The sequence below is a fragment of the Microcebus murinus genome, chromosome 18 (assembly GCF_040939455.1).
Source record: "Microcebus murinus isolate Inina chromosome 18, M.murinus_Inina_mat1.0, whole genome shotgun sequence".
Lineage (NCBI taxonomy): Eukaryota > Metazoa > Chordata > Mammalia > Primates > Cheirogaleidae > Microcebus > Microcebus murinus.
In genome coordinates, this window is record NC_134121.1 from 14,942,587 (window position 1) to 14,954,768 (window position 12,182).

General features: G+C 48.2%; 2 protein-coding genes across 6 annotated transcripts; one reads left to right on the forward strand and one right to left on the reverse strand.

Moving 5' to 3' along the window:
* Positions 1-896: 896 nt before the first annotated feature.
* On the reverse strand, positions 897-5,875 carry VMO1 (vitelline membrane outer layer 1 homolog). 2 transcript variants are annotated; one of them, XM_075994193.1, is made up of 5 exons: positions 5,745-5,853; positions 2,856-2,977; positions 1,787-1,995; positions 1,578-1,693; positions 897-1,279 (listed from the first exon to the last, which is right to left on the reverse strand). In XM_075994193.1, the coding sequence occupies exons 3-5, from the start codon at positions 1,970-1,972 to the stop codon at positions 982-984; spliced, it is 600 nt and encodes a 199-aa protein (XP_075850308.1). In that variant the 5' UTR covers positions 1,973-1,995; positions 2,856-2,977; positions 5,745-5,853; the 3' UTR covers positions 897-981. The 2 variants fall into 2 exon arrangements, with proteins under 2 accessions (XP_075850308.1, XP_012634880.2); XM_012779426.3 differs by lacking the exon at positions 2,856-2,977 and having other exon boundaries at positions 5,745-5,875.
* Positions 4,854-6,469, forward strand: GLTPD2 (glycolipid transfer protein domain containing 2). Of its 4 annotated transcripts, none has more exons than XM_020281222.2 (4): positions 4,854-5,036; positions 5,127-5,191; positions 5,452-5,618; positions 5,715-6,469. In XM_020281222.2, exons 1-4 carry the CDS (start codon positions 4,931-4,933, stop codon positions 6,250-6,252), a joined length of 876 nt encoding a protein of 291 aa, XP_020136811.2. In that variant the 5' UTR covers positions 4,854-4,930; the 3' UTR covers positions 6,253-6,469. The 4 variants fall into 4 exon arrangements, with proteins under 4 accessions (XP_020136811.2, XP_075850306.1, XP_075850304.1 ...); XM_075994191.1 differs by having other exon boundaries at positions 5,518-5,618; XM_075994189.1 differs by having other exon boundaries at positions 4,854-5,191.
* The last annotated feature ends 5,713 nt before the right edge of the window (positions 6,470-12,182 follow it).

Below are 12,182 nucleotides of genomic sequence, written 5' to 3' on the forward strand. Positions count from 1 at the left end.
GGGACAGAGGTTGACTAATGGAGGGACTAGTTTTTATGATAGGTGAAGTCTGAGAAAGCGAAATTTGAGCTGACAGCTAGTAGGTTCGCTAACCACCTGGATACCTGGAGGGTTCCAGGCAAAGAGAACAGCAAGCACAAAGGTACTAAAAGGGAATCAGTATTTATAAAAGCCACTGTTTGGGTTTGGGAGGAGAAAATAAGGGCAATTATGTAAAAGACACTTTAACCTTTTAAACTCTAGAAAAGGAAACCTTAGAGCCTTGCCACATCTTAATTTGGTAGAATTTTCTTAATCTGAGGTCACTGGAGGTTCAGAAAGGCGACAACCTGGGCCCTTACTGGGGGCGGGGTATCTGCAGGTGGGCTCAGAAAGCCAGAGACCTCCTTCACCTGTCTGAAAAAGTCTGTGTTTAACTGCATTTTTCTGGACTACGGACCCCTGAGACCAAACCCGAATGTAGGCCTCGCCCAATGCTAGATAGGAGGGAAAAAGGAGACGCAGTTTCCCATCCTTAAAACAGGCAAGACCGGCCGGGCGCTGTGGCTCACGCCTGTAATCCTAGCTCTTGGGAGGCCGAGGCGGGCGGATTGCTCGAGGTCAGGAGTTCAAAACCAGCCTGAGCAAGAGCGAGACCCGTCTCTACTATAAATAGAAAGAAATTAATTGGCCAACTGATATATATATAAAAAAAAAATTAGCCGGGCATGGTGGCGCATGCCTGTAGTCCCAGCTACTCGGGAGGCTGAGGCAGAAGGATCACTCAAGCCCAGGAGATTGAGGTTGCTGTGAGCTAGGCTGACGCCACGGCACTCACTCTAGCCTGGACAACAAAGTGAGACTCTGTCTCAAAAAAAAAAAAAAAAAAAAAAAAAAAAAAAACAGGCAAGACCAAAGCCAAGACCGAGGAGCTTTAATAGCGGGACGTGGGACGCGGGACTAGCCTCTGGGCAGGGGAGAGGGCGGCGGCGGCCGGCGGAGTCAACTGTGGCAGCAGAACAAGCGCACGTCGTTCAGCGCTGTGTCATCGCGGAGGCCTCTAGGGGACTCGATCTTGGTCTGCAGGCCGCATGAGCCTTTCGGGCAGGCGTCGCTCCAGTCTCCAAACTCTCCCCAGTTCAGCCCAGGCCCCTCCAGCTCCGTGCCGTCTGAGCAGCGGAAGCGCACGTTGTTCGCTGCTGTGTTGTCCCCGGGGGTCGCGGGTATCTCCACGCGAAGCGAGAAGGCCACTAGGAAGCCGCCGCCGGGACACCACAGCGGCTCACTCCACGTGCCCCACCTGCAAGAAAAAGGAAGACGCGATAGATCGATTTGTGGGCGCCCCCCACCCACCGCCAGACCGATCCGGCCCTTGGGACTTTCCAAGCCAGGTGCTACAAGACCCCGAGGGTTGGATCTGGCCACCAGATGCTGGGGGCGTGCGGGGGGGAGAGGTCTTCCATTCACACCCGTCCCCCAAACCCAGGTCTAAACTGCCCTGTAGCTCTGGAAGAGCCTGCCTGCCAGGAGGGGGGGCGTGTGACAGGGGATAAAGGACACACCGTCACCCTAGGGGATCCTTGACCCCTGGTCCCCACCTTCCAGACTGGGACTCCACCACATGCGTGTTGCGCTGGGCATTCCCGCGCGCGCAGTGCAGCCGGATCCCGTTCAGAGCTGTGTCGTCGCCAGGGATGCCTTGGGGGGGCTCCACCTGGGTGGTGAGGAGGAGTCAGGGGACTGCCATCCTTGGGTTGGGGGGGCCGCGCACCTCTGCCCCCTCCAGGCCCTAGGCCTGAGCCCCCACCTTGATCGAAAAGCCGCTGGCGAAGAATCCGACAGGACACATCTCAGGCCAGGCCCATTCTCCCCAGGGACCCCCGTTGGTCACCTCGATTACTGACGTATAACCGCTTGGGCCATCTGGCTGTGCAAATCTGCTGCAAGTCGCCCACAGCAGCAGCAGCAGCTTGGCTCCCGCGCCCCGCTCCATCCTTCAGCGGCTGGGAACCAGGCCTGTTAAGCAGGTGTATATCAGTTCGGCTCCTACGAGGGCTCCGATTGCGGAAGGACCTCTCGGATTAAGTGACACCCAAAACTAATCCGCCGCTGGAACCCCGCAGACTCCACTTCCTGCTCGAGGAGGCCTAGGCTCCAAGTGCTAGGGGAGGAGGGGCAGTGAAGGCAGGTGAATTCAAATAACTTTCACCTACTGAGGTTTACTATAGCCACGAATTGTGGTTAGCGCTTCACAGCCGTGTTTTATTTAATCCGCACAATTTTAGGAGGTGAGAATCACCCTTCCTATTTTGTAGTTGAGGGAACTGGGGGCTCAGAAATGACAAGCGACTTGCCCGAGGTTACAGCCAACAAGCCTGGAAACATTCCAGCTCTGGGAGCAGAGACCAGGACTAGGAATAGAAGTGATCTCACGGGATCCCCTCCAGGGACAGGACTGGTCAGAAGCAAGGGACCTCCAGTATGTAAAGAGGCATCAGAGTGGGAATAGGGCCTGAATCCATGAACTGTAGGAGCTGAGAAGGGTCTTCATAGAGATTGGGGCCCTGACTCCTAGAGAATCTGGAGGGTCTTCCCACCCCCAGAAGAAAATTTGCACAGAGAGAAAGAAACAATTCTAAGAAGTTCAGGGACAGGGGACTAAGAATTCTTAAGAACAGATAATGCTGGCCAGGCGCGGTGGCTCACGCCTGTAATCCTGGAACTCTGGGAGGCCGAGGCAGGCTGATTGCTCGAGGTCAGGAGTTTGAAACCAGCCTGAGCAAGAGTGAAACCCTGTCTCTACTATAAATAAAACAAGAAATTAATTGGCCAACTAATATATAGAGAAAAAATTAGGCGGGCATGGTGGCACATACCTGTAATCCCAGCTACTCAGGAGGCTGAGGCAGCAGGATTGCTTGAGCCCAGGAGTTTGAGGTTGCTGTGAGCTAGGCTGATGCCACGGCACTCACTCTAGCCTGGGCAACAAAGTAAGACTCTGTCTCAAAAAAAAAAAAAAAAGACAGATAATGCTGACTGGGTGTGATGGCTGACGCCTGTAATCCTAGCACTCTGGAATGCCGAAGCAGGTGGATGAGCTCAGGTGGTTTGAGCTCAGGAGTTCGAGACCACCCTGAGCAAATACGAGACCCTGTCTCTACTAAAAATATAGAAAGAAACTAGCTGGACAACTAAGATATATATATATATATATATATATATATATATATATATATATAATTAGCCACCTAGCACTCTGGGAGGCTGAGGCGGGAGGATCCCTCTAGGTCAGGATTTCAAAACCAGCCTGAGCAAGAGTGAGACCCCATCTCTACTACAAATAGAAATAAATTAATTGGCCAACTAATATATATAGAAAAAATTAGGCGGGCATGGTGGCGTATGCCTGTAGTCCCAGCTACTTGGGAGGCTGAGGCAGGATTGTTTGAGCCCAGAAATTTGAGGTTGCTGTGAGCTAGGCTGATGCCACGGCACTTACTCTAGCCTGGGCAACAAAGTGAGACTGTCTCAAAAAAAATAAAAAAATAAAAAAAAAAATTAGTTGGACATGGTGGCACATGCCTATAGTCCCAGCTACTCATGAGACTGAGGCAGGATTGCTTGAGCCCATGAGTTTGAGGTTGCTGTGAGCTAGGCTGACACCATGGCACTCTAGCCCAGGCAACAGAGTGAGACTCTGTCTCAAAAAAAACCCCAGATGATGCTGTTTCTTCCATTGCTTTCTGTACCCTTGTATCTTTTCCCAGAATGCCTTCCCCGCATGACCACTAGGTGGACTCCTAATTTGCAAAACAAAAAAACCAAAAAAAACTGGCTAAAATTGACAGGGCCACCACCTTTGATTTACCTGCCCCTCATACACATTCCTTTGATTCAATACATTCAGTACATGTTTATTTATCAATAATGTGTTTTGGCTTAAGCAATATTCTAAGTGCTGTAAGGAACCAAGAAAGACAAGGCCAGTGTCTTCATGAGACCTCACATTCCAGGAGGGAAGACAGATGATAAATTCTCTCCCAATGGACCTTGAGCTCTGTGAAGGCATTTTTTTTTTTTTTTTTTTTTTGAGACAGTGTCTCACTTTGTCACCCTGGTTAGAGTGTGGTGCACTGCAACCTCAAACTCCCGGGCTCAAGTGATCCTCCAGGTCAGCCTCTCAAAGTGGTAGGATTACAGACATGAGTCACCATGCCTGGCTGAAGGCACTTCTGTATTCTTGAGGTGTAGTACAGGGCCTGGCTTGTGGCAGTAGTTATAGGTTGGTATAATAATGAATGATTGAGGAGCCAATCTGGAGTTTAAAAAATTAAACCACAAAAATGTAAAAGGATAAAGCCTAAAGTAGATGATTGAGAGGTCATGTATCCAAATCAAGACAAAGCACCCCAGGGATATGGGAATTTGGAAGTGGGTGTTCCCTGGATCCTGGAGGTCCCCCAGTGCTTGAAGTTTAATAAGTAAGATTTATAGGGCAATTGTGGTCAGCCTTTTCATTCACAGTGTTTTCACATACATTGTCATTTAATCCTCATTCCAGGCTTGCAAAGCACCTATTATTATCTTCAGTTTACAATGGGGGGGAACTCAAGGCCAGAGTTAACTTAGGGCCCACACCATTGCTCAGTTAAGGGAGCTGGTTCTGATCCCTGCCTCTCTTCCCAATACCCAAGCTGCCCTTACTATAGCCGGCTCTACAGGGAAGGGAAATACAGAGACCTGTCATTGCCACCACAGAATCCCCCAAATTCCCTTAATCTGGTCCCTCACACGCAGGGTAGCTGCCCTCTAGGGCAAAGGGCACAGGGAAGGGGGGGCCCCAGGAGGTTAATTATTAACCCTTTGAGCCTCAGGGCACCACAGGCTTCTCTCCCCTCCTGGAGACAGAGGGACCCAGACTGGCCAGGGGCTGGTGGTCCCAGCCGCAGCCATGGGGGTCGCCGGGCGTCCCCTGGCCCGGCAGCACTGTTTCCGCCACTCAGTTCCTATCACTATCTTCCTGCTGCTGCTTCTTTATCTCAGTGCTCGGATCCTGGGTGAGTGTCCCCTTCCCTCAGCTGCTCCCCGGAGGAACTCAGTAGTCCAAGCCCTGCTTCTCAGGTGCTCAATGATCCGCCTCTCCTCAGGCGCCCTCTTGGGCTGCGGATCCTGGGCACAAGCCTGCATTCCCGAGGGACCGCCACCTTTCCAGGTACGTTCAGGGCAAGGCTAGGCGTGGGAGCTTCAGATGGAACCCTGAAAGGGGGGACGTGGAGCCAGGCTGAGCATCTGGGGAAGGGCGGTACTCCCCCTCCTCTTCCCTCTCCCATCCGAAGCTGAGGGTACCGCAGGAAGGACACCAACTAGACCTTAGGAACAATTTCTTCAGAGTCCGACTATGCTGCTAGCTAGTAGGTCCGGCAGCCTAGAGGCTCTGCTCCCCGCCCCCTTCCTCTCCTGTCTACCCCCCAGGGCCAGCAAGAGTTGGGAGCCCAGGTGCCCCAACGGTGGAAAGAGCCTTCCTGTCTGGAACCTCAGGGGATGCTGGGCCGCATGATGAGGCCATTCCGAGCCAGTCTGAACCCCGCAGGGGATGTGGAGTTGTCGCAGTACTTGGCAGGATGGAGGGAACTAGTCAAGTGAGTGGTCTCCCTCCCGCAAGCCAGTCCCCTCCTCCTTGTGGTTCCGTCGGCCTCTCCCAAATGGTCTCTCCCATCCCACCACCAAACACACAGGCTCCTAACTCCCTTGGGCTCCATCTTCACCTTCGCCACAAGCGAGGCCTCCACCAAGGTGACGGCCCTCGAGGCTCGGCTGCGCGGCCCAGACGCAGAGCACTACACTTCGTTGGCGGCCATGGTGGCGTGGGAGCGGCGGGCCGGCCTGCTGCGGCGGCCCGGGGCCGTCCCCCGGGACTCGGCCCGGCCCTCGGGCTCACGCACGCTGCTCTTGCTGCACCGCGCGCTGCGCTGGTCCCAGCTCTGCCTCCACCGGGTGGCGACCGGGGCGCTCGGAGGCCCGGACGCCGGCGCGCAGTGCAGCGACGCCTACCGCACGGCCCTGGCCCCGCACCACCCCTGGCTCATCCGTCATGCTGCCCGCCTCGCCTTCCTCGCCTTCCCGGGTCGCGGCCGCCTGCTCGAGCTGTCGTGTCCAGGAACCACGGAGGCGGAGGCGCGGACCGCGCTGGCCCAGGCCGCCGGCACCCTGGAGGATGTCTACAACCGCACCCAAGGCATGCTGGCCGAGCTCGGCCTGCTGCAGCTGGCCTGAGGAGGACGGCTGCAGGGGACCGGCCGGGAAGGGAGCGCCCAGGGGCAGGGCCAGCGACGCCCAGGCTCCAGGCTGGCGGCCTAGATATCCCGCCTCTCTAGTGACGCCACCACGGCTGAGGCCCGCCCCCGGCGGGGCATGATCTTGAGTTCCTCCCTCTGTCCTCAGTCTCAGAAAGATGGGAGGAGCTGTGAGGAATAAAAAGTGTTATTTGGCAGCTGTCGACTTAAGAGCGTTTTGTGTGATGACAGCAGGCGCTTAAGGGAAATAAAACGAATATGGGAAGATGTGTCATCCCTGTTCCCAGCTGCCGAGAGACTCATGCTACCCCTGGCCTATCTCAGCCACTCCCAAGTCTCCAGCCCAGACCTGTCCCCTGAGCTCCACCCCTACACAGTCAACTCTTTCCTGGACACTTGCAGACACTGCAAATGCAACATGTGCAACATAGATCCTGCCAACTTCCCCCCAGAACTGCACCACCTCCTCTGTCCCCTGTTTCTGTAAATATTAATAAATGGCAACCTCTCCCTTAAATTACCCAACCCTAAAACCTATGCGTCATGCCTCACACCGAGCAGGTGCTCAGATAGAGTATGTTTATTTAATGATCCCTTGGCCACTCCCATAACAATAATGAACATGAAAGAGCTTGACCATTTCATACACTGATAATTCCCAAATCATAACTCCAATCCACTTTCTCCTGGATTCCAGAATCCTACATATACAACTGCCTAGTCAGCAGTTCCACTTGGATGCCAACTAGACATAGCAAGCGTAACATGTTCAAAGCTAAGTTTCTAATACCTCCTACCCCCAAAGAGCTCACTTCCGTTGTCTTTGCTGGCTCCGTAAATGACAACTCCATTCTTCCACGTCCTTAGAACAAAAACTTTTTCATCTTGACTCTTCTGTTTCTCTTTTATCACACTGACATTCAATCTCTGAAAACCTAACCATTTCCCACTTTCTCCACTCCTCTTAGCCTTGTCCAAGCCCACCTAATATATCAGCTAGACTATTGTAATAGCTTCCTAATTGTCTCTCTGCCCATTCCTTCCCTTCATATAATGTATTTTTTTAGCGTATTATGGGGGTACAAGTGTTAAGGTTACTTATATTGCCCATGCCCCCCTCCCTCCCCATAATGTATTTTCAATAAAGCAGTCAAAATGAACCTTTAAAGTGTATGTGATATCATGTCATTTCCCTGCTCAAAATCTTCAAATGGGCCACGCTTGTAATCCTAGCACGCTTGTAATCCTAGCACTCTAGGAGGCCGAGGCGGGTGAATCACTCAAGGTCAGGAGTTCGAAACCAGCCTGAGCAAGAGTGAGACCCCTGTCTCTACTAAAAATAGAAACAAATTTATTGCCCAACTAATATATATAGAAAAAATTAGCCTGGCATGGTGGCGCATGCCTGTAGTCCCAGCTACTTGGGAGCCTGAGGCAGGAGGATCGCTTGAGCCCAGGAGTTTGAGGTTGCTCTGAGCTAGGCTGACGCTATGGCACTCTAGCCTGGGCAACAGAGTGAGACTCTGTCTCAAAAAAAAAAAAAAAAAATCTTCCAATGACTTCTTATTGCACTCAGACTAAATTTTTTTAAAGTTTAAGCAGATTGTATGGATCATATTTTTTAGTGAGAATGCTTTGTAAGGATCCTACATTATCTGCTCTAGCCAAATTGACCTTCTCAGTAATCACTGAGCATGCCAGACATGCTCCTGCCTCAGGATATTTACACTTGCCATTCCTCTGTCCAGAATGGTTTTCCCTCAAATACACAAATGGCTTCCCTCCTTAAGCTACAAAAAGAAGAGCAACTAAACTAAAGAAAAGAGAAGAAAGGAAATTAATAAAGATTAGAGATAAACCACACAGAGAATAGAAAAACAATAGAGAAAAATCGATGAAACCAAAAGTTGATTCTTTGAAAAGATCAACAAAATTGACAAGCTTTAGCTAGACAGACTAAGGGAAAAAAGAGAAGATTCAAATAAATAAAATCAAGAAAGAAAGAGGGGACTGGGTGTAGTAGCTCATGTCTATAATCCTAGCATTTTGGGAGGCCAAGGCAGGAGGATTGCTTGAGCCCATGAGTTTGAGACTAGCCTGGACAACATAGCCAGACCCCATCTCTACAAAAAATTTAAAAATTAGCCCAGTGTGGTGGCATGTGCATGTAGTCCCAGCTACTCTGGAGGCTGAGGCAGGAGAATCACTTGAGCTTAGGGGTTTGAGGTTGCAGTGAGCTTTGATGATGCCACTGCACTCTAGCACAGGCAACAGAGCAAGACTGTGTCTCAAAAAGAAAGAAAAGACAAGAAAAAAGGGGACATTACTACTGACCTTACAGAAATAAAAGGATTATAATAAACATTATAAACAATTGTAGGCCAACAAATATGATAACTTAGATAAAATGGACAAATTCCTAGAAAGACATAAACTAGCAAAATTGATTATTTGCTTTCAAAATAAAACTCTATTGAAATTTCAAAAAGAAATTGATTTAAGAATAATTAGTGTTTACAACTAATTGATCACAACCAGTTACATCCTTTGTTCCTTCTCCACTCCCACTGTTCCACTTGACCAGAACAAAAAAAAAAAAAAAAAAAAGAATCATTAGAAAATCTGACTAGAGCTATAACAAAGGAAGAGCTTGAGTTAATATTTAAAGAAAAACTTCCCATACAAAAAAAGCCAAGGACAAGATGACATCACTGATGAATTTTACCAAATATTTAAAGAATGAATGAGATCCTTTATAAACTCTTGCAAAAACAGAAGAGGAGGTAATACCTCCTAACTCATTCTATCAGGCCAGTATTACCATGATACCAATGCCAAAGATCTCATGAGAAACAAACAAAAAGACCAATATATTTTATGAAGATAGATGCAAAAAATCCTCAAAAAATATTAGCAAATTGTATATAAAAAGGACTGTGTACCATGACCAAGTAGGATTTATGTCAGGAATACTAAATTGGTTGAACATATGAAAAGCAATGTAATACATCATATTCATAGAATAAAAGAAAAAAACACTATCATCTCAATAAACTCAGGAAAATATATGACAAAATCCAAAATTCATTCTTAATAAAAACAATAAACAAACTAGGAATAAAAGAGAACTTCCTCAACCTGATAAAGGGTATCTATGAAAAACCCACAGCTGGCCAGGCATGGTAGTTTATGTCTGTAATCCCAGCACTTTGGTAGGCCAAGGTTGGAGGATCACTTGGGGCCAGGAGTTCAAGACCAGCCTGAGCAATATAATGAGACCTTATCTCTACTAAAAAATGAGCTGGGCATGGTGGCACATGCCTGTAGACCCAGCTACTTGGGAGGCTGAGGCAGCAGGATCACTTGAGCTCAGGAGTTTAAGGCTGCAGTGAACTATCATCGGGCCACTAAACTGCACTTCACCTTGGACAACAAAGCAAGGCCCCTTCTTTTTTTTTTTTTTTTTTTTTGAGACAAAGTCTCACTCTGTTGCCTGGGCTAGAGTGCCATGGCATCAGCCTAGCTCACAGCAAACTCAAACTCCTGGGCTTGGCCGGACGCGGTGGCTCACACATATAATCCTAGCACTCTGGAAGGCCCAGGCGGAAGGATCACTTGAGGTCAGGAGTTCAAGACCAGCCTGAGCAAAAGCAAGATCCTATCTCTACTAAAAATAGAAAGAAATTAATTGGTCAACTAAAAATATATATAGAAAAAATATAAAGAAGACCTAAATAAATGGAAAAATATCACATGTTCATGAGTTGCTAATCCTAAAATTTATAGGGAGATGCAAGGGACCCAGAATAGCCAAAACAATCTTGAAAAGGAAGAACAAAGTTGGAAGATTCACACTTCCTGATTTTAGAAATTATTACTTTCAGAAACTAGACACTGGGAGGCCGAGGTGGGAAGGATTACTCAAGGTCAGGAGTCTGAAACCAGCCTGAGCAAGAGCGAGACCCCATCTCTACTATAAATAGAAAGAAATTAATCGGCCAACTAATATGTATAGAAAAAATTAACCGGGCATACTGGCACATGCCTGTAGTCCCAGCTACTTGGGAAGCTGAGGCAGTAGGATTACTTGAGCCCAGGAGTTTGAGGTTGCTGTGAGCTAGGCTGATACCACAGCACTCTAGCCCGGGCAACAAAGTGAAATGAAACTCTGTCTCAAAAAAAAAAAAAGAAAGTAGGCCAGGTGCAGTGGTTCACACCTGTAATCCTAGCATTCCGCAATGCCAAGACAGGTGGATTGCTTGAGGTCAGGAGTTCAAAACCAGCCTGAGCAAGATTAAGACTCTGTCTCTACTATAAATAGAAAGAAATTAATCGGCCATTTAATATATATGGAAAAAATTAGCCGGGCATGGTGGCACATGACTGTAGTCCCAGCTACTCAGGAGGCTGAGGCAGCAGGATTGCTTGAGCCCAGGAGTTTGAGGTTGCCGGTTGCTGTGAGCTAGGCTGACGGCACAGCACTCACTCTAGCCTGGGCAAGAAAGCCAGACTCTGTCTCAAAAAAAAAGGAAAAGAAAAGTAACTAGACAGTGGTTATGATTGCACAACATTGTAAATATACTAAATGACACTGAATTGTACACTTTATTTTATTTATTTTTTTATTTTTAGATAGAGTCTCACTCTGTCACCCAGGGCTAGAGTACGGTGGTGTCAGCCTAGCTCACAGCAACCTTAAACTCCTGGGCTCAAGCGATCCTCCTGCCTCAGCCTCCTGAGTAGCTGAGACTACAGGCATGTGCCACCATGCTTGGCTATTTTTTTTTTTAATTTTTAGTTGTTTGGCTAATTTCTTTCTATTTTTTTAGTTGTGAGGAGGTCTCGCTCTTGCTCAGGCTGGTCTCGAACTCCTGACCTTGAGCAATCCTCCCGCCTTGGCATCCCAGAGTGCTAGGATTACAGGTGTAGGCCACCACGCTTGGCCACCTCATTTTTAAAACATACAAAATGCTACAGTAAGCAAGACAGTGTGATGCTAGCATAAGGATAGATATATAGATTATTGGAATAAAACAAATTACAGAAATAAACCCATATATATGTGGCCAACTGATTTTTGACAAGGCTGCCAAGATCATTCAATGGGGGGAGAATAGTCTTTTCAATAAATGGTACTGGAACAAATGGCTATGCACATGCAAAAGAATGAATTTGGACTCATTCACATCACACATAAAAATTAACTCAAAATGGATAAGAGAGGCCGGGCGTGGTGGCTCACGCCTGTAATCCTAGCACTTTGGGAGGCCGAGGCGGGCGGATTGCTGAAGGTCAGGAGTTCGAAACCAGCCTGAGCGAGACCCCGTCTCTACCAAAAATAGAAATAAATTAATTGACCAACTAAAAATATATATACAAAAAATTAGCTGGGCATGGTGGCGCATGCCTGTAGTCCCAGCTACTCGGGAGGCTGAGGCAGTAGGATCGCTGAGCCCCGGAGATTGAGGTTGCTGTGAGCCAGGCTGACGCCATGGCACTCACTCTAGCCTGGGCAACAAAGTGAGACTCTGTCTCAAAAAAAAAAAAAAAAAAAAAAAAAAAAATGGATAAGAGACTTACAAATGTAAGAGGTAACACTATAAAACTCTTCTAAAAAAAAAGTATAAATCTTTCTGGTCTTGGATTAAGGCAATGGTTTTTTGGATATGAACTTCAATAGCACAAATAGCCAAAGGAAAACAGATACATTGCACTTCGTCAAAATTAAAAATCTGGCCGGGCACGGTGGCTCACGCCTGTAATCCTAGCACTCTGGGAGGCCGAGGTGGGCGGATTGCTTGAGGTCAGCAGTTTGAAACCAGCCTGAGCAAGAGTGAGACCCCGTTTCTGTTATAAATAGAAACAAATTAATTGGCCAACTAATATATATAGAAAAAATTAGCTGGGCAT